Here is a 22,633-nt window from a genome sequence, read left to right as displayed (position 1 = left end):
TGACTTTCTGAAAGTTTGCGAAGGCTGATGGGTGGCGAGGTGAAGGAAGAAATCACATGAGGCACAATTACATTGCAGAGGACCTGAGACTGAAATGAAAGGTGCTTAAAGTGGACTATTGTTATCCGTGAGATACATTAATAATAATAATGATTAAAAAAATAAATAATAAAAACAACAGAACATATCAAAGTCTATCAAGCTTGCCTATATCATATAATTAAAATTCACAGGGGGGAAATGTCCCAGTAATACAAGCATCCCACACCAAACTTTTTGCTAAAATTAATTAACCATCCATCCATCCGTCCGTCCGTCCGTCCGTCCGTCCGTCCGTCCGTCCGTCCGTCCGTCCGTCCGTCCGTCCGTCCGTCCGTCCGTCCATCCATCCATCCATCCATCCATCCATCCATCCATCCATCCATCCATCCATCCATCCATCCATCCATCCATCCATCCATCCATCCAAACATAACCATTAGCAAAATACCTTGTGAGGACCATCAAAATGTCAGTTTTACATTAAAAAAATAGTTTACATTACCCCAGATTGTAGAAAATGATAAATTCAGACTATTCAAATAACAAAAAAACTGAAAAATGAGGTAGTGAACCAACATACCTGTCAACAGGTGCAGAAGTCTAACAGAACATTTCCTGAAAACACCTGATTCCACTGATTGCCAGTGTTGGTCAACAATTTTAGCTCAAAAACTCCATCAGGCTTGGTCAGTTGTTGGTAAGTTATACATTCTAAATTCAATGTAATGATCTCCATTTTTATTTATTACCTTTGCCATTTTCTATTTATTTAACTGGCAGCAGATATTTTTCTGGCTTTTATGTAAACATTTCCTGCACAACTGTAGTGCCTGTGGCCATGGGAGCACTGGGGGCAGTAACCCCCATAACAGGAGAAGTGGCTCCAACAGATACCTGGAGAAACATTAAACATCTCAGTCTAGAAATGTGCAGCTCTAGGAACAGATAAGATACTATGAAGAACCCTCATGCTTCCAGGCCTTTGTTAGAGTAACCAAGCTTGGGATGAAGAAATACAAGCAGTACTAACAAGTATAAATCCTGTAATAGAAAACTCTAGAAAAATTCTTATTTTAAAATCTTTTAAGATTTCTAACTCCGATTCCTTCCTCAGAAGCGACCCCTTTGAAGAAACACTTTAAATGTTCTAATATTAAATGATTATAAGACATGACATGAGGTTTAACAGGAATTGTCTTACTCAAACCACAGAAATGGCTCAGGTTAGAATGGCAGCGTATGCCATTGAGCTCATTTTGCCTGGAAGTAACCTCAAATAACAGTTAAAAGTAGCATTATGTATGTCTTCATTGTCACACCCTGCCACATCATTACATCAGTTTGTAAATGAGGAGACATCACTGGCTCCAGCCATACCAAGATAACAAAGGGTTCTCGTTCAAGGACGATCAAAATGGACACTGAAAGAGCTCTCTGTTAAGAATGATCCACTCTGCTGTATGCTCCCCTTTTAACAGGCAGGTATTATTAGCATTTAACAAGTACATACATTAATAATAAAACATAATCCAAACAATCCTATTGAGCATCTTTGGAAGGAGCTGCAACATGCCAGCTGCAAAATGCACCCTTCATGTGTGAGACAACTGGAGCAGTGGACTAAAATACCTGCAGAGAGGAGCAGAAGTCTCACTGACAGGTACAGGAAATGTTTAATTGCAGTGATTGCCTCAGAATGTTGTGCAACAAAATATTAAATTAGGGTAAAGTCTTTTTTTCCAGGACTGTTTCATTAATTTTTCAAAACAGCATGGTTTGACGAAGCAATGTCTGACTTATTTGTTAATTTTCCTAGAACTTTTATTTATTTTTACTTGTCAGGTTCAAGCTGCTTCTCTGACCATTGTGGGTTTTTCTTTAATTGAACGTGGGGTGCCAAAAATATTGTCTGCATGTGTACGTATTTATACATGTATAATATACATATATATGTAATATATTACTTGTATCAGAAATGCCCTCTTCCCACTACTTCTTCTTCTGTGCTCAACACACTGTCTTTTAACGGAAGGGCATTTATTTGAAATGTTAGTAGTAGCCGTGTGGCTGTAGGAGTTTCCTGCTCTTTGTACACATTGACCACAGGATTGTCAAAAACCGAAACTCACGGTAGCTGTTTGAGTTACACGTTGCATTCAGGTGTGAGTCCCATTTGAAGAAAGTAGTTTACTTAAAAAAAATATATTGTATTCATCGCAAAACATTCAAGTCATATAGATTTGTCTCAGTATTTTTGGTCCTGCACCACAAGAGAGTGATGAATATTCATCTTAAGCTCACTGGTTTTGTTGAAGAAAAAAAAAATGATTATGACTTTAAAGGGGTTGCCCACAGTAATTTGCAGTCCCACAGAAAATAAGAAAACAGGCTAATTCAAAAAGTGACATGATTAAGCAACATGAATATAGCAGCAGCTGAGTCACAGTATGTAATGTGTCACTTTTTTCTTAGAAAGAGGAAGCTCCAAGCTTTTGCAGACAAAGTGCACAGGCCAACAAATACGAAACCAAGTTTATTCTTTATTTTACATATCTGTACATAAACATTTCTTCCCTCAAATAAAGCATCTGAATACAGCAGGATGAAAATCATATTAACACACTTAATCATTTGAAATGACTTGTGTCAGAAAGATTCAACATTCACAAAATGCTGATAGAGCAATTCAGAGTGAACGTACAACCAAAGTCTACAACTCCACTACAAAGCAGGCATGTGTCCTTTACACTTTCGGACAAACATTTCTCAGTTGAATACTACCATTTGTGCAGAATAAAAACAGTTCAACTTTGAGTCCAACTTAAAATCATCTGAAGAAGTTAGTTTTAAGTTTTATTTTCATACAGTATTTTCCTTTTTTTTCTTTTCAGGACTGACTTTCTACTAAAGTTTTAACTATTGTTTTTTATTTTTTTCCACATTTTTTTTTTGTTGCATTTGAACAGTTACAATTTAGTGGCAAATGTAGAAAGTTGAAAAGAAACAGTAGCAAAGCAAGGCCGATTACTGCACAGGAAGCCTGGTGGAAAGAATCTATGACAACACACAATCAGTTTCCCTCTTCCCCAGGAAGTAGGAAGCACTGCTCCGTCCTTCATTGCTGGGAGAAACCGTTTAAAGAAAGTGTCTTTTCTTCTGTGTTGTTGCTACCAGTGAAGTCAGTGAGTTGGCAGGAGGGTAAGCATCAGGAAGTGGGGGAAGAAGGGAAGAGGAGAAAGTACTTTTGACAGGCAAGGAGGTTTTGGATAGACACAGGGAGCAGAGAAATGACCCAGATAGGGAAAGTTTGTTTAGGATCAGGGTTAAAGTTGACAAAGGGGAAACGGATCAGAGCAGGACGGGATGAGATGGGACGGGCATCTTATTTGGCTAGGGTCCTCTCAGCCAAATGTTTCTGCTGGCTCTCTGCATGCCTGGGAAGAGAAAAGTTAATAAAATTAAAATTCATTTTAATTAATTGCATCTCTTTTGAAAAACACCTAAAATCTTAGAACACATAAAGGGGATAAATGCAGATATTTTAAACTAAACTAAACTCTGATTAAGAGTAACAAATCACCCAAAAGGGAGTTTTATTTTATATGGGTTGGGGAGACTTTGGGTTTTATTGAACACCTAAAAAACTAGTCTGGCAAAATGGGAACAGTTTTAATTAAAATCTCTTATTTAGAAGTAAGCTGTGTCTATATTATATTTGCTTTACGAGTCTTTCAGAAAAAGCAACAAGAAATGACCTTAGTGTTAAATTGGTCAATGTTCTACAGACAACTGGAGAATAAAATTGTGTTTTTCTTTCGTTTGGTGTTTTCAAAGACAGGCTCCAAACTGCAATAAGATCATGGGTGAGATCAAATACAGAAGTGTTTACGAATGTTTTAAATCTGATACCAAACCCAACTAAGTCAAATGTATCCAACAACCTGCACCAACAGTGTGTTTAAATTGGGAAACTCCAGAGTCTGGAAACAACCCACTGAATGTGGGAACTGGAGTTTGTTTTGATGAAAATACAATCCTGTTGCAGGCTGGACATGGAGTCCACTTGGGTTTAGTTGTACTGATCACAGATTACTTTCAGGGGAAGTCCATGTTCTCTGCAAGTCATAGTTAATGAGAGTTGACAAGTCTGCAGGAGGCTCAATGCTTTAGGGAAAAGGTGTAAAAAGCTTTTTGCGCCTTTCTAAAAAAAACTAAACTTTTTTTTTTTTTTTGAGGCAATGGTGACCAATGGATTAGATTAATAATAGCACTAACTGGCAATAAGTCATTCATATCACAGTGGAGAAAATTTTACACGCTATTGTTAAATTTGTTAAATTCAGTCACAATGAGGACTTTTGAACATGAGCTGTCTTTTTAAGGTCACATCACTGCACAAGTAAAGCCTGCATGGCTTTAGATGTATTTTGTGTTCCTTTGAGAACTCCTTAATCAACCATTAATATTCTCTGGGATAGTTTTGATTTCTTCTTTTTAGATTATGGCTTTTGTTTGAATCATTGGAGTCCCAAGCAAATAGAAATGGTTTATAACACTCAAGTAATCATATTTGGACCAAGAGTGACCAAAACTTAGTCCACATATTCAGTTCATATAAGTAGAAACCACCATTTAGGCTTGAAATCAGGATGTAGAGATGGACTCAGACCTGAACCTTCAAAGGTGCATACCGACAGTAACAAAGACTTCCTTCTATCATCTAAAGAACAGCTCCAAGAATAAAGGACAACTGTCTCAGTAGAACTAATTCATGCACTGATCTTTAGAGAACTGATTTCCTAAAAGGTGTCTTCACAGGCTTAAAAGTGGATCAGACAGCTGCAGCTGATCCAGAATGCTGCTGCCCTCATCCTCTCTAAAACTAAGTGGAGCAAATCACCTCAGAAATACAGTCGTTGCACTGGGTCCCTGTATCTCTGGGAAGAGGCCTCGGGGAATACGTGTTAGCCTGTAAATCATTGAATGGTTTGACTCTAAAATACATTACAGATATGCTGTGAATGTATCTTCCACCCAGACCTCTCAGGTAGTTCAGCTCAAGTTTAGTTTGCATTGTCTGTATCCAGAACCAAACACAGAGAGGAAGCTTGTTTAGTTCTGATGCTTTACTAATCTGGAACAAACTCCCTTAAACTTGTTAAAGTGTTGATACCCTAAGCTGCTTTAAATCGAGATTAAAAAACTTTTTTTTTTTAGAGTGGCCTTTGACTGTTTGACTATCTAAACATTTACTGAAGTTTTCAACTTCCATTTCCTTTTTTTTTAGCAATCATTTTATCTTTTTTGATATAATTATCTTATGTTAGTCCATAGTTTTGTTCTCTTGAAATATTTATGCTGCCTTTATGCCACTGCAATGTATTTTCTCTCATGTGCGGCACTATGAATTATCTCACACTGAAATTAGCTATATAAATAAACTTGCATTTCCTTGCTTTCTCAGACTTAGAATTCTCACTAGCTCTTTTTTCAAATGGATTGGAATTCCCATTTTGATGCTTTGATTTTTTCATATCTTCAGTAAACTTCATGTTGTATAAAAGGTTCTTTTCAAGCATTTGTTTTTCTTAAAAGTAGATGTTAAACCTTGGTATAAAGAGTGCAACAGTAACAAAAATGTCCCTAACCAATATTACTCAAAAAGTTATTTATAGATATTTCCTCACCTGGTGAGGTCCTCAATGTCAACCAGCATTGCATCTTGCTCCATGTGTAATTCATCTCGAATCAGTAGCAACTGTACAAGCTCCTCATTCAGACCTGCAGTGAGAAATATGAATATAAACACATGTGATTAAACAGTAATTTAAAAATTTATAATTTTTAAATAATCACAAATCCTTTAAAGCTAGGTGAAATATTGCTGGTATGGGTTTGCTGCAGGCATAAGTATAAATATATATATATATATATATATATATATATATATATATATATATATATATATATATATATATATATATATATATGCATTGCAGACATCCGATAAACAACCTAAGAGCCACCTAAGGATTAATGAGTGGCATATCTTAGTTTCTCTTCCATAAAGCAAAAGGTTAAAGATGTCTTTAAAATGGAAGGCTGCTGTTGTACTTGGAACTTGACAGTGATTTAGGACTCATGGGGGTTTTGAAATAGATTAATTTTAAAATGCCAGATTATTCATCTCTAAGTGGCATGATAAATGAGTTGTAGAAAGTGGTAAAAGTAAATATTGTCGGTAAGCTGCTGACTGGTATGCAGTATCCGTTAGCATTTGCTCCCTTACTCATTTCTGCTAGTAAAAGCAGAGGTAAGCGACTTTGTGTGTGTTTGACTTACTCTCAATCTGGGAGTGGAGGTCATTGACTATAACCTGAAGCTGCCCCAGTGTCATGTCTCTCAAGTCGGTGGGTTTCAGACTTCGTTTCATTAGACACTCACTTATGTGAGGCATGTGTGGAAGCTGATGGGAGGAAAAAAAAAAATCACTTGTTAGGTTTTATTCTTTTCTCTTTTGTGCAGATAGCCAAGGGATATTTGATTTACCGGTACTTGTTACATCAAACTCAACTCAAATAGTCAATAGTATTTACATGGGTATTTATATAGATGGATATTTATATATATAGCTATTGCACTGGGTATAAATTCTAAAAAACTGGTTATTGCAAAGGGTATCAAATAGCAATTGCACATTATACATTGCACAAGTTATTGTAGTATGGCATTGTAGAGTCTGGTTGCAGCAGGGATGAATGACCTGCGGTAGCGCTCCTTTTTACAAACAGGGTGTAAAAGTCTTTCACTAAGAGTGCTGCTCAGCTACAGAGGGTGGAAGGCGTTGTCTGGTTTAAATGGTCATTATTATGGCAAATAAAAATACATAAAAGTAGTGTCTGACTTATTAATGATGTAGATGTAAAAACAGACAAAAAAAAGATTAATAAAAACGGTCTGTAAATTTCGTTTACATTGATTTCTTTAGACAATAATAATGCAAATATGTTTAAAAAAAGGACAATAATTCAGATTAGAAGTGACATAAGTAAAAAAAAACAAACGAAGGCAGGAATTGAAATAATCTCTTTGATCATTTTTGCTATTGAACATTAAATAACTTTTAACCTGTTTGCTTTATACTTAATGTATACCAAGAGAGCAAAGGGAGGTGGTTTCAGAGTCCTCTCCAAAGTGAAATGACTCATGGAATAAAGATTTTCTTGGCTGACAGCATTATTTCAGGCAGACACTGGAATATAATTGTTGCTTGTGAACCCTGTTGCTGTCATCTCTCTCACCAAACCACGTTCAAATCTTTTTTCTATTCAACACTCACTTTCACCTGCAGTCTGGGCAAAAACACAAATAGAGTGTGTAACGTGCAAGAATTTCTTAAAAAACTCTTTCACTTTCTTAAACGCTGCTAAGTCCACTGTAAAGGCCACAAGGTATTGGTTTCAGTTTCTTGAAATGACGTTTAGAAAGGTGTCATCAGATGAATGTAATGTCAGAGGCCAGAGTAAGTTAGTTATGGGAAACGCTCTATTTGGGTTGACTCAGCTCCTGACCAAAGCTTTAGTTTCTGTGGTGGCCTAATCATGCTTCTAATTAAAAAATCACCTTTTAAGCACTCGATACCAGGAAGTAAAAAAAAAATATTTTAGATTGAGGAAGTTTGCTCATTTCTGAATGAAGCCAAGGGTCAGAAGATTTACTCAGGGTTTTTATTTGCAATGTTCTCTCATTTTCTATCACAGATTGTCTTTTTCTGGAGCTTTAGGAAAACCCACATTCTCAGCACATGGGTTCAAGTTGAAGCTGTTGTAGACAATCTCATTGTTTGTCACTCAAAACGAAGGTAGGAAAATCCAAGTTTGTTGTAATCAATCTGGGAAATTAAGATTGTATGCCAGAGGAAGGTGGGTTTCTAAAACTTTTTTTTGTAATGTAATCATCCACAAAATCTCCAAGACAGCTCTCCATAAAAAAAAAACCCCAAATCAAAACACTAGCAGGAATTTTCTACGCTTTTATTTTTATTTGTCGGATCTGTCCATTATCTTCAGATGTCTCCTAAGGCACGAGTTTAACAGCTCTCTGCTTCTGTAAAAGAACGGGATGCTGCAGTTTTAAAGCAGCTCAACATGCACTGTGCGACGCATTCTGATGTGACAGTGATGTCCTCTGACTGCAGAGCACAGCTATATCCCTGAACACCTGAACCAAAGCTTCCCGTCATATAAATTATACAGGTGCTGGTCATAAAATTAGAATATCATGAAAAAGTAGATTGATTTCAGTAATTCCATTTAAAAAGTGAAACTTGTATATTATATTCATACATTACATACAAACTCATATATTTCAGATGTTTATTTTGTTTAATTTTGATGATTAAAAATGACAACAAATGAAAATCTCAAATTCATCATATCAGAAAATTAGAATATTACTGAAGACCAATAAAAACAAAGGATTTATAGAAATGTTGGCCAACTGAAAAATATGAACATGAAAAGTATGAGCATGTACAGCACTCAGTATTTAGTTGGGCCTCCTTTGGCCTGTATTACTGCAGCAATGCGGCGTGGCATGGAGTCGATCAGTCTGTGGCACTGCTCAGGTGTTATGATAGCCCAGGTTGCTCTAATAGTGGCTTTTAGCTCTTCTGAATTGTTGGGTCTGGTGTATTGCATCTTCTTCTTCACAATACCCCATAGATTTTCTATGGGGTTAAGGTCAGGAGAGTTTGCTGGCCAATTAAGAACAGGGATACCATGGTCCTTCAACCAGGTACTGGTAGCTTTGGCACTGTGTGCAGGTGCCAAGTCCTGTTGGAAAATGAAATCTGCATCTCCAAAAAGTTGGTCAGCTGCAGGAAGCATGAAGTGCTCTAAAACTTCCTGGTATGTGGCTGCGTTGACCCTGGACCTTAGAAAACACAATGGACCAACACCAGCAGATGACATGGCACCCCAAACCATCACTGACTGTGGAAACTTTACACTGGACTTCAAGCAACGTGGATGAAGTGCCTCTCTTCTTTTCCTCCAGACTCTGGGACCTTGATTTCCAAAGGAAATGCAAAATTTACTTTCATCAGAGAACATGACTTTGGACCACTCACCAGCAGTCCAGTCCTGTTTCTCTTTAGCCCAGGCAAGACGCTTCTGACGCTGTCTGTGGTTCAAGAGTGGCTTGACACAAGGAATGCGACAGCAGAAACCCATGTCTTTCATACGTCTGTGTGTGGTGGTTCTTGAAGCACTCACTCCAGCTGCAGTCCACTCTTTGTGAATCTCCCCCACATTTTTGAATGGGTTTTGTTTCACAATCCTCTCCAGGGTGCGGTTATCTCTCTTGCTTGTACACTTTTTTCGACCACATCTTTTCCTTCCCTTCGCCTCTCTATTAATGTGCTTGGACACTGAGCTCTGTGAACAGCCAGCCTCTTTAGCGATGACCTTTTGTGTCTTGCCCTCCTTGTGCAAGGTGTCGATGGTCGTCTTTTGGACAACTGTCAAGTCAGCAGTCTTCCCCATGATTGTTTAGCCTATAGAACTAGACTGAAAGACCATTTAAAGGCTTTTGCAGGTGGTTTGAGTTAATTAGCTGATTAGAGTGTGGCACCAGGGGCCATCAATTTTGAACCTTTTCACAATATTCTAATTTTCTGATATGATGAATTTGAGATTTTCATTTGTTGTCATTTGTAATCATCAAAATTAAACAAAATAAACATCTGAAATATATGAGTTTGTATGTAATGTATGAATATAATATACAAGTTTCACTTTTTAAATGGAATTACTGAAATCAATCTACTTTTTCATGATATTCTAATTTTATGATCAGCACCTGTAGATGGACCTGGTCAGGCTGTCCTGCTCTCCTTTGAATAAGTAAATTGGCTGAGGAAATATCGAGTGCCCCGGAGTGACACTATGGGAGATTGTGTTGGGTGTCTCTCGGTAAATGTACTCCAGAGGGAGAAGGATAGGGTACAGATAAAAACGGAGTAAATAATGACAAGCAGACTCCTAGACACCTTCCTTTCTCTACATGGGGCTTAATGAGGAAGAAATAATAGAACTAGCACAGTAATTGTGGCTTTATTGTTTACAGTAATGACACTTGGGTAACCATTTAAAACATTTAGTCTTAAGACTGACAAACATTTTGTTTTAAAATGTTTGATAAAATTATTCAATTCAGAATTTAGCTTGAGCTCCTTATCTAATAAACTTAAATCTAAGTTAAAATAAGCCATTATCTGTCTGAATGAGAGTTTAAAAAAAAATCTAGAAATTATTCATTTGTCTTTTCTGATATATAACAATAATAATACTTAAACTACTACTACTAATAATGTCTTACTAACCATACAAAAAAAAACAAAAAAAAAACAACAACGAGTTTATACATGATTTACTTAAAGGTATATAGGACAATCTTTTATTTCCAGGTGGATCATCGAATTAAGTGGTCGTCCTAATTGTCAATCACTCTAGTGATAATTTTACGCAAGGCCGTTCTACGGCTCGCCTTATTCTGCGCATGCGCATATGTGTGGTTTGCTACTAGTTCATACAGTCATTGAAGCTCACCTTTCTCACCGCGGTTCTATGAAAATGGCATTGGATCGTAAGAGAAAAAGTGTCTACGAAGTGTATGAGAGAAAGGAAGGGTTTCAGAAGAGGCAGATATATCCTGGAATGCTTTGCGTGGAGAGTTCTCCTCGCAAAGCATTATGGGATTTGCTGTCACAGCGGCCTGCTGTCGACATAGGCTGCCGCTACCCGACAGCGGTGACTAAGAACAAAGATGGCGCAGGCACCGGGGAGTGAACGTAACCAATGGAGCAATAAGCACTGATCATCTGTCTGAATGGTATATTAAATGAGTTTGCTATAAAGTCCACCATATAGTCCCTGCTATATGTGGACACAGTAAGCTTGTATGAGCTATGAGAACAGCACATTTTAAACAGGGCATCCAAGAGGAGAAATGGGCTCGTGCATCCTCTTGCACTCGCATTTGTTTTTTAAGTGGAGAGGGTGGGTCTTTTAAAAAATCCTTTACAATACCTTTGAGAAACGTGTTTATAAAAAAATGACTAATTTACCACCACGAAGATCTATGAACAAGACTTAGACATTAAATCTGAGCATGACAGCTCTCTACAGTTTTAATCAAAGCAGGTGGAACCTTTAATCAAGATAATCAGATGATAATGATTAAGCTGTGTACTTGACTTAAACAACAGCAATTTATAAAGGGTGCATTTGATAGTAAGAACGTTCGTAACATTTCAAATTCAATGGGTCTGCTTATCTCCCCCCACTTCAGTTCAGCTTAAGTCATGGATGATCGATAATAAACACCATGTTTAAACATAATGATATTCATCAGTGCACTTGGCACCAGGACACCCTAACCAGGAATTCGATGATCAACCTTGCAGACATATCTCTCTACAAGTGTAGAGAGGATTGGAGCTGAGCTGTCCACAGATGAGTTGAATATGCTGAAAGATGAGGAAGCTGGACAGACTGGGCAGGTCTAAGTGAGTAGTAAGAGGGTACTGTAAATGGTTACTGGGAATGTCTGACGGAGGCCTTGGGCAGGAACATATTCAACTCCCACCTCCTGGAGAGCTTCTCTCAGATACCTGGGAAGGCTGGGACATGGAGTTTCAATGGACCATATTCTTTGGATATACTCTCGATGTGGCTGACCGGCTCTAAGGTCTGCGGTGCCTGTTGTGGCGGCAACCCCTGAACCTTATGGTGGGGACGGGAAGTAAGGAACGCTGTCAAGCTGAAGAAGGACTCCTATCTAGGCTTGTTGGCTTGTGGGACTCCTGAGACAGCTAGCAAGTACTGTGAGGCCAAGAGGCAAAAAAAAAAAATCAGATCTGGAAAGAAATTGAAGAGACCATGGTTGAAGACTATTTGCCTCAAAGCATTTCTGATAAACCAGTTCCTGAGGAGGGGTAGCTGCTGACTGTGACTGAGGATATTGTCAGACATTGGAAGGAATATTTTGAGGATCACCTTAAATGGTCGACATGCCTTCCCTGGCAGAAGCAAAGATGGTTGTTCAGAGCAAGACTTATTCACTGCCAAAGTCACAAAGGTGGTCAGAAAACTCCATGACGGGAAGGCTTTGGGGGTAAATTAAATCCACCCTGAGTACCTTAGACCTCTGGATGTCTTTGGACAGTTGTGACTGACTGGCACACCGGAGGGCTGGATTCCCTCCATAAGAAGGAGGAGCAGAGGGTGTGCTTCTGTGCAACTAATGGGAAATCAAACTTCTCAGCCTTCCCTTCATCACCTTTATGGACAGGATATTTGGGTGCAGCCAGAGGGGGGTCTGGCTTGTGACCACCAGATTTCACCCCTGTTTTTTGTAGACGACATGGTTCTGCTGGCTCAATTCTGCCAAGACCTACAAAATGTGCTGGGGCAGTTCACAGCTGAGTGTGAGGCAGCCAGGATAAAGATCAGCTCAACACCATGGATCCTGACTGGAAAAGATGGCTTCCTTCCTTTAATTTAAAGGGGTTTCAATATGAAGGACTTTCCATGGAAAAGAATATTTCCTGATCTGATAGGATAATATCTTAAAGAATGTTTCCATTGGTAGCTCTTTGTTAAATTTACCTCATTAGTGCTTAGAAAAGTGGTTAAGCATGATTCAGAATATATCACCATCCTATGTGTTAGTTATGGTAATTATAACAGATTCTACTTTTTTAGTAACTTAGGGTATTTCCCTGAATCTCTTTTAGATACATATACTTTAACGTCATTCCTGGCTGTGAATAAATTATAATTGATCAAGAAAATATTATAATATAAATATATTATGAGTTTTTTATTGCAATATGTATTGACTTTTCAAACCGTACCATATTACATTTTTCCACATAAAAAAGTGGACCACAATAAGCAACAATTCTTCTAACCATTGTTATGGATAGAGGTTGCCAAACATTCTCAATCTTAAACTGCGTTGTTTTGATTTGGCACCTCTGCAGCTGAATGCAAGTACTGACTTGCAAGAATTGTTATGATGTCCATCAGGAAATGATCAAGCTTGCAAATATAAATACAGCTGGAGAGGTTAGAAAACAGCAAAAAAAGTAGCCGCAAATCAAAAATAACACCGGAAATATTGGAAAAGGATAGAAGTGAGCTATTTTGTTTTTTTAAATATATGAAAATAAGGTAGAACAAACACACAAGATTAGATTAGCGTTAATTAAAAACATTTTACTGTTATTTTTATTTTACTGATTTAAATTCTTTTGTATTCTTTATGTTTGTGAAGCTGTAGATGGGAGTTAGAGGGGAAATTTGATATGATGCAGACGTGTGAGTGCTCTGTATTTATAAAATATGTTAGATCTCTGATCTAACCTAAAAAAAAATATTTAAATAAAAATAATATATAAAGGTCCTTATATTTGAGCTGTTTTTAAGTAGTAGTTTTAGAAAAAAAACATATACTGATATTTTTCTTTTTTAATTAAAATCACTGTAAAGCTTCATGTGTCTGTTACTGACCAGGTCCGCCACTGGTGACTTTTTACGGTTCTGTTTCTCCACCTCCACCTGCATCTTGGCCATAGGCTTGGCCATCGCCAGAGCTAGCTTCGCCTCCTGCTGCAGCTTCTTCTGTCGACTCAAAAAGTCCATGTCCTCCAGGGACTCTGAGTCATCCTCAGTGGTGTCTCTGTCTGAGTAGGACGAGCTCTGCTTGGACTACAGAGGAAGAGAGGAAAAGCAAGGGATAAAAAAAGTAGTAAGTTAATATAACCTACATTATGATTCACAGTTTCAGCAAACAACCAGCAATTACTTTTTGTCTAATCTGGTTAACAAGAATTGAAAAAAAAAATGTTAGTAAGCATAATCATAACGTAACCTGAGTGTCAGTAACTCTCTGGTTCATAATGACTTTCTCATCTAATTCCCTACATTCTCCCTCCATCTAAACCTTATTTCACACAAACAGCTCTTTGTCACGTTGCTACTTTCATAGTGTAGTTGACACATTTCATAGCAATTTCCTCATCTTACTGTAGTCCTCTATATTATGTCATGTTACCACGAAACATTTGAATTTGTTCTTTCAGGATTCTATGTGATAGACTAACATAAAGAAGCAAGAAGAAAAGAGCCTCTAAAAAAATTTATAAAAAGCAAACACTAAACTGACTTCCCTCTGATGCCCCTAAATAAAAAGTCAACCACTAACCTTTCAACCTACCTAGAAAGTCCATCTGTGTGTAATTTTATCTGTCTAATCTGTCCTGTGTAGGCCTCTGAGGTTTGTTTTATCATTTAAAAATGTCTGGATTAGTGCTGAGTTCCAAGTTTAATGGAGTAGCCTAACAAAGCCTCGTTATGGCTTAAAAAACATGCAAATTAAACCAAATAAACAGGTCCATCCCGTAGTAATGGAGAGTCTTTGAGGTTGTCGTTGGCCTGCAATATATATTAGCCTATGCCTCTGAAAAGGAAGTCTTGAGGGCAGGCATAGGGTAGCATAGGGCATTGCAGGTCAAAAATTTTTTATTTTTTTTACTTTTTTCGAATGACTATGACCTGGATGAAATGATTCATTTGTACAGCAGGCAATCAGAGAAAGATAGCTACATCTCATTTAGGGGAATCTGTTAAAAATGGCTCCTTTTGTATTAACTATGCACTCCATGTAGCTGGCTTTTGTTGAAGAGTGGCAAGAAGAAATGTTGAAGATGTCGGCTGGTGCTTGCAGAATGCAATGTAGGCAACAGAGCAAACATGTTGAAAAAAGGTCTGTGTTAAAAAAAAAAAGTATAATTCTGCTTTCTGGACAACATGGCTTAAAAAAACCCAGGGTAATCCTTGATGGAAACCAGGACAATGACCTTAATTACACTATGAGAGCAATGAAGTTTTACAAAGTGTTGTCTTGAGGGTCTGAATATAACCGCACTTCTCACTTTTTTAATGCAACACTTAGAAAAAAGAGATATGATTTTTATGCTAATTCATAAATATGCAACACCACAATCCCAATAGAACACATTGATATGTTGGATTGTATTGTGATAATATGTGGACATGATTAAGTGCTACGAGTACTTTAGAAAGGCACAGTTTGCATTAGTTTGTACCATGGGGGACAGAGGTGTGTCCAGACTAGTTTCCGTCTTGCTGTCATCCGCATCGCTGTCTTTGTCACTGCCGCTATCATTGACAAAACAGATTTGTAGGTTCATGCCACTCTGCAGCCTGATGGGAACACAAGGACAGAGAAAAATAGGAGAATGATTAAATACAAAAAATGTTTGATGAATTCAGTTTAGTTCTTTGCATCAATTAAGCATTTAGCGTGAAGAGTGATCCACTATACGCATAAAAAAAACAAAAAAAACAGAAACTGCTCGCTTTGCGGTAACAAAGTTCAGACTGTGGATAAAATTAAAACAGGGCTTCTGTTTTTAATCATCACTGCTGTTTATCTCCAATGCAGATTGATCCAATAGGCCACCAGTAGGTCCAATACAATCCGCCCAAATCCAGAGGGGGGTGAGCTTTTGTGTCATGGAAGGGCAGGATATCAGCAGGGGGCAGATCCACACAACTGCTGATCAATAATCTGCTTATTCGTTGCTGTAATTATAAACAGGGGCTCATTGATCACACGGTAAAGATCCATGCAGGTCCAATTTACCCAGGACCCAAGTGGCCAAGTGTTGTTTCTAAGGACAACTTCAATTTATACAGTTTTCTTGGCTGTAATATCTGACTTATTAAATCAAAGGACAAACTAACGTTTCATTAGGCCAGTGTCATGACTTTCCTTTTTTTTACAGCACTTAAGGTTGTGAAGAATACACATGATTCAAAGTGCAAGAAACAGTGCACTTTGGTGTTTACGGGAGATTTGATTCCAGTAAAGCTCAGTGTCTGAGGTGGCAGGAGTGTTTGTGTGCATGTAGGGTCTTTAAGGAAGTGAGAGCTATGAAGGTTGATCTAACTTACTCATGCAGGCAGCCTCAGTCCCTTAACTCTGTTCATTAATCCATGAGAACAAATTTGAATAATTAAGATTTATGTGTTTTTGATTCAGGCTATTTCAAAAAATCAAGGTCTTGAGACCTGAACCAGTAAATTCTTTAAAAAGATTCTGTGTTTTCCATGCATCGATCTCATTTGGTAGCTACAACCTCAAAAGTCTCACCGTGAAGACAGGCTGGGTTTACCGCTCTTGCTGCAGCTTGTGTAGATACCCGGGCCATCATCGAAGAAACTGCCCAGGGCCAACTTCTGCCTGATCGATTCCCTCTCATTCTTCTGGGCCTTCAAGAAAAAAACGAAATCATATTCAGATGTTAACAATCTGATCATTGGTAATCAGGTTTTAAAAAAGACTTCTGCCAAAGAGATGGTCTCAAAACCTCCCACAAAAACTTTTACTTTTCCAACACCTTCAGGATTAGTTGCATGTACACAGTGTTATCTTTAGTACCTACTTCCTGTACAAATCACTCTTGCAAACATGGCAAACAAACTGGCTTTGACTTAATTTACAAAAAAAAGGTTTTAATGTCATCTAAACAAGCTGATACAAAGTGTGTAGCAAGATGTTGAACTACAAAATATAATAGTATTTAATTGATTACCACTAGGTGGGGCTATTGTTTCATTATAAAGCCACCATGCTGTCAACATGATTCTATCCCCATTAAAAAGTACTTTTTTTTTTCTTTTTAAAGCTACATTAATATAGCCTGGGTGCCAGTCAGAACTTAGCCCCGCCCACAAGGTTTGAGTTCGGGGAAGTTCGGTCTGGCTCTGCTCCATAGTAGCGCGAGTATTATCGCCCACTGTCAGGCGATCCAATCAAATTGTCATGGCGGACTTTATACGATGATGGACAGATGATCAAGAGTAACGTAATCAACCACGTGACCAAAGCGCGCTAGGGTGACAACAATAATGGCTGCCGCTGGAGAGTTTGGTTGAGTAGATTCTGCTATTAGGTCTGTTCTAGAAGATATCGACAGCAAATTAATTTTAAAAGAGGAACAGAGAAACGCGATCAAGTCTCATCTTCTTATTCTAGGCGTGAAACTGCACGCTTTGATTTTTGTGGACAACAACTATGCCTCGCTTAACATACGTCACGCACTCCGTTGCTCTTATTGGTTGTAGGTCTATCCAATTGAGTGCAGAGGCATTTTTTTTCCTGGTTTGTTCGAAACACGCCCCATAATCACAGCTCTATGGAGCAGTATCAGACTCATATTCTGACTAGAATTGAGTCGGACTACGTCAGGCTAACATTAATACTAGAACCACAAAAAATATTAATATATATTCTTCTAAAATTTTAAAAAACTTTCTTTGGGTTTTAGGGCCAAGATTCCTCTAACATAACAGCTCTTCACATTCAAGCAGAGGTAAGCAGGACTAAAGAACAAGGGTAGCTGGCAATTAAGTTAATCAAACAATCTAATTTCAATTGTATCAAAATTTGAAATACAAAACAAAGAAAAATATAAGATGCAGTGAAGTGCTGAAAAGGTAATAGGTTTAGTGCAGGGTGAGAATGGCTACCTTTTTGGATTTGTCTCTTTTTTTCTTTGTCTATTTAGTGCCTACTTTATTAAGTGCCTACTTTGTGCATCCTTTAATGTTATAATGCAAAGTTGATGTATGCAATCAAGTCCTTGCATCTTTAACCTACCCATTTTCATTTGATGAATTTTACAACCTTTATTCATTCATAGTGCACATAAAAAAACATAATCTGCACAAAGGAGTTGGAAATAGGACAAAGATAAATTAATAAAACTGATATCATAAAAAGGGAGAAACTAAAAGATAAAAAAAATACATGAACAACAGCCAGCAGTACAATAAGTCAAAGTGGTAAGATGGCGGCCCCTTGAACAAACAGCTCTCTGTCAGCCTGCTTGGGTTATTTGCTGCTGGTCTTTCTTGGATCTGCTGCCAAAATGCATCTTTTCGGCTAAAAGGCATAAATTGTGGTTTAGATTATTTTATATATTTTGATCTGCAATAAATGACATATGTGAATACTACAAAAGATGTTCAACAGTGTTTCTACTTTCAAATTTCCATAAGCTCCAACAGTTGGCAGAGATATCCGAATGACACACTGAACTTTTGAGCAAGTCTTATGGTTTAATTTATTTTTAAAGAGATGCAACATCAAGTTTAAGGGACTCAATTTTTGGCATGCTGTATGATGCACAGAGTTTTAACTTTACCCCATCAGTTGCTGAGCACTGCCAGTTAGCTGGCGGATTGAAGGCTGCTAAACTTTACCATTTAAAGAAAGTCAAGTTTGGCTGTTTGGAATGAGATAGATAGTGAGGTAATGAAAACTAAAAATGAGCCACCTGTAACTATTTTGAATTGAAATATTTTTAGAAAGAGGGTGAGCTACAAGTGGCACTTCTGTCTACTAGAATCTTCAACCAACCCCAGCCTCAACCAGAATTTTTTGTATGCGCAGGATAACTATCAGATCAGTCAAACTGTTAGCTGCTCCTTATCTCATTTCCGCACCTTCTTATCCTTTATGAATCAGTCCCATCGGTTGTCTCAGCCACGATTTGTCTTTCTGACTCATCATGATCACGCCCAATTTCCCCTTACCCCACCTCACTCCATCAACCTGAGTCTGCTCTGTTCCTACCATCATCCCTCACAGAGCTCTTCATCCAACTTTTTCTCCACTTTTTTCTCAGCTCCTTTCCCCCTTCTATCCTCCTTCATTGTTTACCTCTCTTGATAACTAGACGCATGCTTTGTCAGACTGTTCTATCACCAAGGACAAAAATTAGCATAATCCCACACCACACGAGAGTCCAACACACTCTTGCTACATACACACTGTTGGATTGAAGGTGGAGCTGACTGCTGCTGCTGCCTATCTGCACAAAGAAAAGCTTTGATAACAAAGATGAAGGTTAGCAGTTATGGCCTCAGAGGCCCAACAAAGGCCCTCATGGTAATAAGAGGTCAAACGCTCCTCTGTACAAATAAACAACTCCAAAAGACAACTAGAAAGCTTTCAATTTTGTTCATAAATGAGAGCAGAGGAAAGGCAGAAAAGAAGACTGGCTGCATATGGAACACTATGCAGAAGACATCAGCAGTTGCTAAAACTTTACAAACCCTTTTTATAACCCCTTATTGGTTGGATAAGCCCAATCTGCTGGGGTATGGATGTGTACATGCTCCAATGAAGCAGTAATGAAACGTTTAAGTACTTTAGCATGAAATTCTCTAGTAATCTGTTAACTGTAGAATGACATTTTGCGTGCAAAAGAACAAAAAAATGATTGTCAAATAAAAACAATGTAAACTGTTCAGAACGTTGTCATTAAATGTTTAAGGGACAGAGTATAGTATATAATCAGAGAGAGTGACATTCTGAGAAACGACATGTCACAAAAACTGATACATTTTCTTCTTATTTACTAATATACCACTGCAGTCACCAGTGACATTTTATATTTATCGGCCCAATTCTATTCTTTCAACCATTTTTCATGAATGTCTCAATTAGATTTTAACATCCTAAGATGTTTTTTTAAAAGCCTAGATTGTGCATTGACCAATGAAATGTAAATGAATAGAAAAAGCCATATTTTCTTAGTGGTTAGTTAAAGTCTATATATTTTGATATATATCTGCTGGGCCTGTTGGCTCATGTAAGGTACCTTGAAAGTGATGCAAACAGTCACAGTGCAAATATACCAGATGACTCTAAGCTGTAATGATGCAAAAAGAGAACCTTCCTGTGTGGGAAATATGGGTTGAGCACATTGTCCGCATTAACACTGAAGTAAGGGCAACTAAAATTACTCCCCATCAGGGTAGTCACTACGGCACTTAAAATATAACAGCTTAGCAAATAATGTTATTTTGCTGTTGTAGTATTGTAAAAGTTGATGCTGGAAGGCAATTGCAATTTAATGCATTTAGCAGATAAAAGTCCTGCGGTTGATCTATAACTAAAATTTAAATAGAAAATTTCAGCAGTTGTTGAAAATCACACTTTTTTCAAAAAAGAATGTGCAAAAAGTAACAAGTATAAATGACCCAGTTTCCCTTAATTTAATTTGATTCTGTCAGTTTATTTCTCGAGTGCTGATTCACAACAAGTTATTACTAAAAGCCTTTTAGAGGACAAACACATCCAGTTTCTACATAGAAAAAAAAAATACATAGATTCAGTCCAGCCCTACCAATGGATTTAAAGTAATTTCCTGAAATTCTGAGAAAAGCTTGTGGCTCTCATCGCAGTCATGAAAAGCCTTGATGAAAGCCATCATTTAAAGCATTACTAGAGTCTTCTTCTGTGCACAATGGAATGATTAAATGTTTTCCAGAGATGTTAAAAATTCAGTAAATTTTATTCTGCTTGATCTGATGTATTTAGTTACATTTCAATGCAAAAACTGCTCAACAGTAAACAAAATGACTGATTAACACTTTGGCTAGAAAGATGCAGGAATTTGGCACCTGTCTAATATAATTCTTTGCTGACTGCAAACAACTTGTTGGTTATATGGAAGAGTGATAAAAACATCATGACAGCCATAAAACATTTTCAAAGGTGTAAAGAATGTCACTAGGAGGTGGGGCTGAATTTTCTTTAAAATCATCTATTTCTTCTTAGGAAGCTTTTAGATTTTTTGGGTTGTTATTAGTGTAGCACATTTTCCATAATCTTTTCCTATTTACTCACAGCTTTCCCATGTGTGGTTATGGATTCATAAACAATCAGAAACATTAACAATTTTGATTGCTTGAGTCAATCAGACAAAAAAAAATAATTAAAAAAATACGAATTAGCATGCAAGAAAGAATAAGTGACAGCCCTAACCACCTCCTTCAGTTCTACCAGAGCCATCCAAATTAGATTGGGAAACACTAGTGGGCTAATTTGTGTTTTTCCTGAAGTTCACAAAGCGATTTCCTCTGCTGAAAAAGCCTAATTGGCAAAGACAATTTCCCCTCCACTCAAATATTCAGCCGCAGGCCTGGAGGTTGTTTCAGTCTTGGCGGGCGTTGACATGGTGCTTGTCTTTTGGCCAGCAAATCTTCTTGCAAAATCTGTATTAAAAATATGGGATGAACTGTGCCAAAAAAAAAGAGCTTCCTTTTTTTACTTTTTGCAAAAAATGCACTGATTACAACTATAAGGAAAACTGTAGATGTATGGTATCTGCAGACTTTTGTTTTTTTTTATATCCTTTCCTTATTTATATTTCAATTTTATAACAATTTTTATATTCTGTCAGTTGAAATGTTCTCTCCTCACTTCTTAAAATATTTTCCAGAATAGTTCTCATTAAATGGTCTCCCTGTTTCCTGCAAAATAGGTTCTTGTTTAGTGACATCTTCCTCCCTGGTAACACACACAGTCTGCTGTTAACACACCTGCACATATAACACAAATACTGGGTTATTTGAGCACACAAAATGGCCTTTTAAAGTTGAAAACCAAATCCATTATGTCATTATGGCTTGGATATAAAAAAAGAAATGTAATTGGAGTTCACAAGATTTCTCTAAAAATATATGTCCAATGTTCTTAAGCTGTTATCCAAGTAGGCCTACACATGCTGCTTTGAATGAAAAACCATGTAAAAGTTAACGACAAAAATATTTTTGGGAAATAAAAATTAAAGGATTAAATTGCATCCCTCCTTAAAAAAATGTCTAGGTATATATTTTTTCAAAACACCAGAAAATCACAAATCTGGTTTTATTGATATTTTAGAATTTATATTAGTGCTTTGGTTCTGGGAAACATAAGCTTTTACTAAAATTATAAATTAAAAAAAAGATAGAACCACTGATAGAAGTCAACCATTCTGGGAGTATGCATGTATATATACTTTATGATTGATGGAGTTGAGAATAAAAGGGGCTCTGTTCTGACAAAGAGCAGCTACTAAGATCTCAAAGCTACAGACTGGCAGTCATGGTCTCTTAATAATGAAGGCGCTATGACTCTATGGAAAACTTCTGTTCCAAAGATGATTTTAAGGGCTTTCAAGAGTTTTAATAAAGGCGGTTTAATTTGCATGCATTTGTATAATTTCAGGTCAATGTATTAAAATGGGAAAATATTTTTGTGAGATGCTTAGCAACATTATTAAAATCAGAAATGTCCTGCATCAGGTGATCAAAGAGTATTTCAAGCATACAAGCACAAAAATATCTTAGCTAGTTTTCTTAACTACCTTAAATAGCCACCATAGTAGATGAAATTATAAACATTGGAAGTCACAATGCAATTACTGGAGGCTAAACATAGGTGCATGCATCTCTGTGTCTCTCCCTCTCCTTGTTATCTGACACCTGTCTTTCTAGGCAGTGCAGCATTCCATCCCAGATAAGGGACTCGACCCTTGGCCCCTCTTTCAGTTCAGCTGCAGGTCAGTGCAAGACTGGTCTTGTCACTCAGCTTAGTAGAGAATGACTCCCCAAATGATAGAAGAGTTTACAAGCAAAGAGGGGGCAGGGATATTAGCAGA

The 22,633-nt window shown here is 37.4% G+C and overlaps 1 protein-coding gene across 5 annotated transcripts in view; it reads right to left on the bottom strand.

Moving 5' to 3' along the window:
- Positions 1 to 2,562: 2,562 nt before the first annotated feature.
- The window catches only part of schip1 (schwannomin interacting protein 1), a 55,249-nt gene continuing 35,178 nt past the window's right edge, over positions 2,563 to 22,633 (bottom strand). For all 5 annotated transcript variants that reach the window (XM_038306346.1, XM_038306344.1, XM_038306347.1 and 2 more), the window contains 6 exons: positions 16,288 to 16,406; positions 15,218 to 15,335; positions 13,620 to 13,817; positions 6,385 to 6,508; positions 5,730 to 5,823; positions 2,563 to 3,476 (listed from right to left, as the gene is read on the bottom strand). In XM_038306346.1, coding sequence (XP_038162274.1) covers positions 3,425 to 3,476; positions 5,730 to 5,823; positions 6,385 to 6,508; positions 13,620 to 13,817; positions 15,218 to 15,335; positions 16,288 to 16,406 — 705 coding nt within the window. In that variant the 3' untranslated portion in view covers positions 2,563 to 3,424. The remainder of the gene's footprint in view (positions 3,477 to 5,729; positions 5,824 to 6,384; positions 6,509 to 13,619; positions 13,818 to 15,217; positions 15,336 to 16,287; positions 16,407 to 22,633) is intronic.

This window comes from Cyprinodon tularosa, unplaced genomic scaffold, assembly GCF_016077235.1.
Source record: "Cyprinodon tularosa strain WSP-4 unplaced genomic scaffold, ASM1607723v1 ctg58, whole genome shotgun sequence".
Lineage (NCBI taxonomy): Eukaryota > Metazoa > Chordata > Actinopteri > Cyprinodontiformes > Cyprinodontidae > Cyprinodon > Cyprinodon tularosa.
The sequence above is the reverse complement of the archived record's forward strand: the minus strand, read 5'-3'. Positions and strand labels throughout refer to the sequence as shown.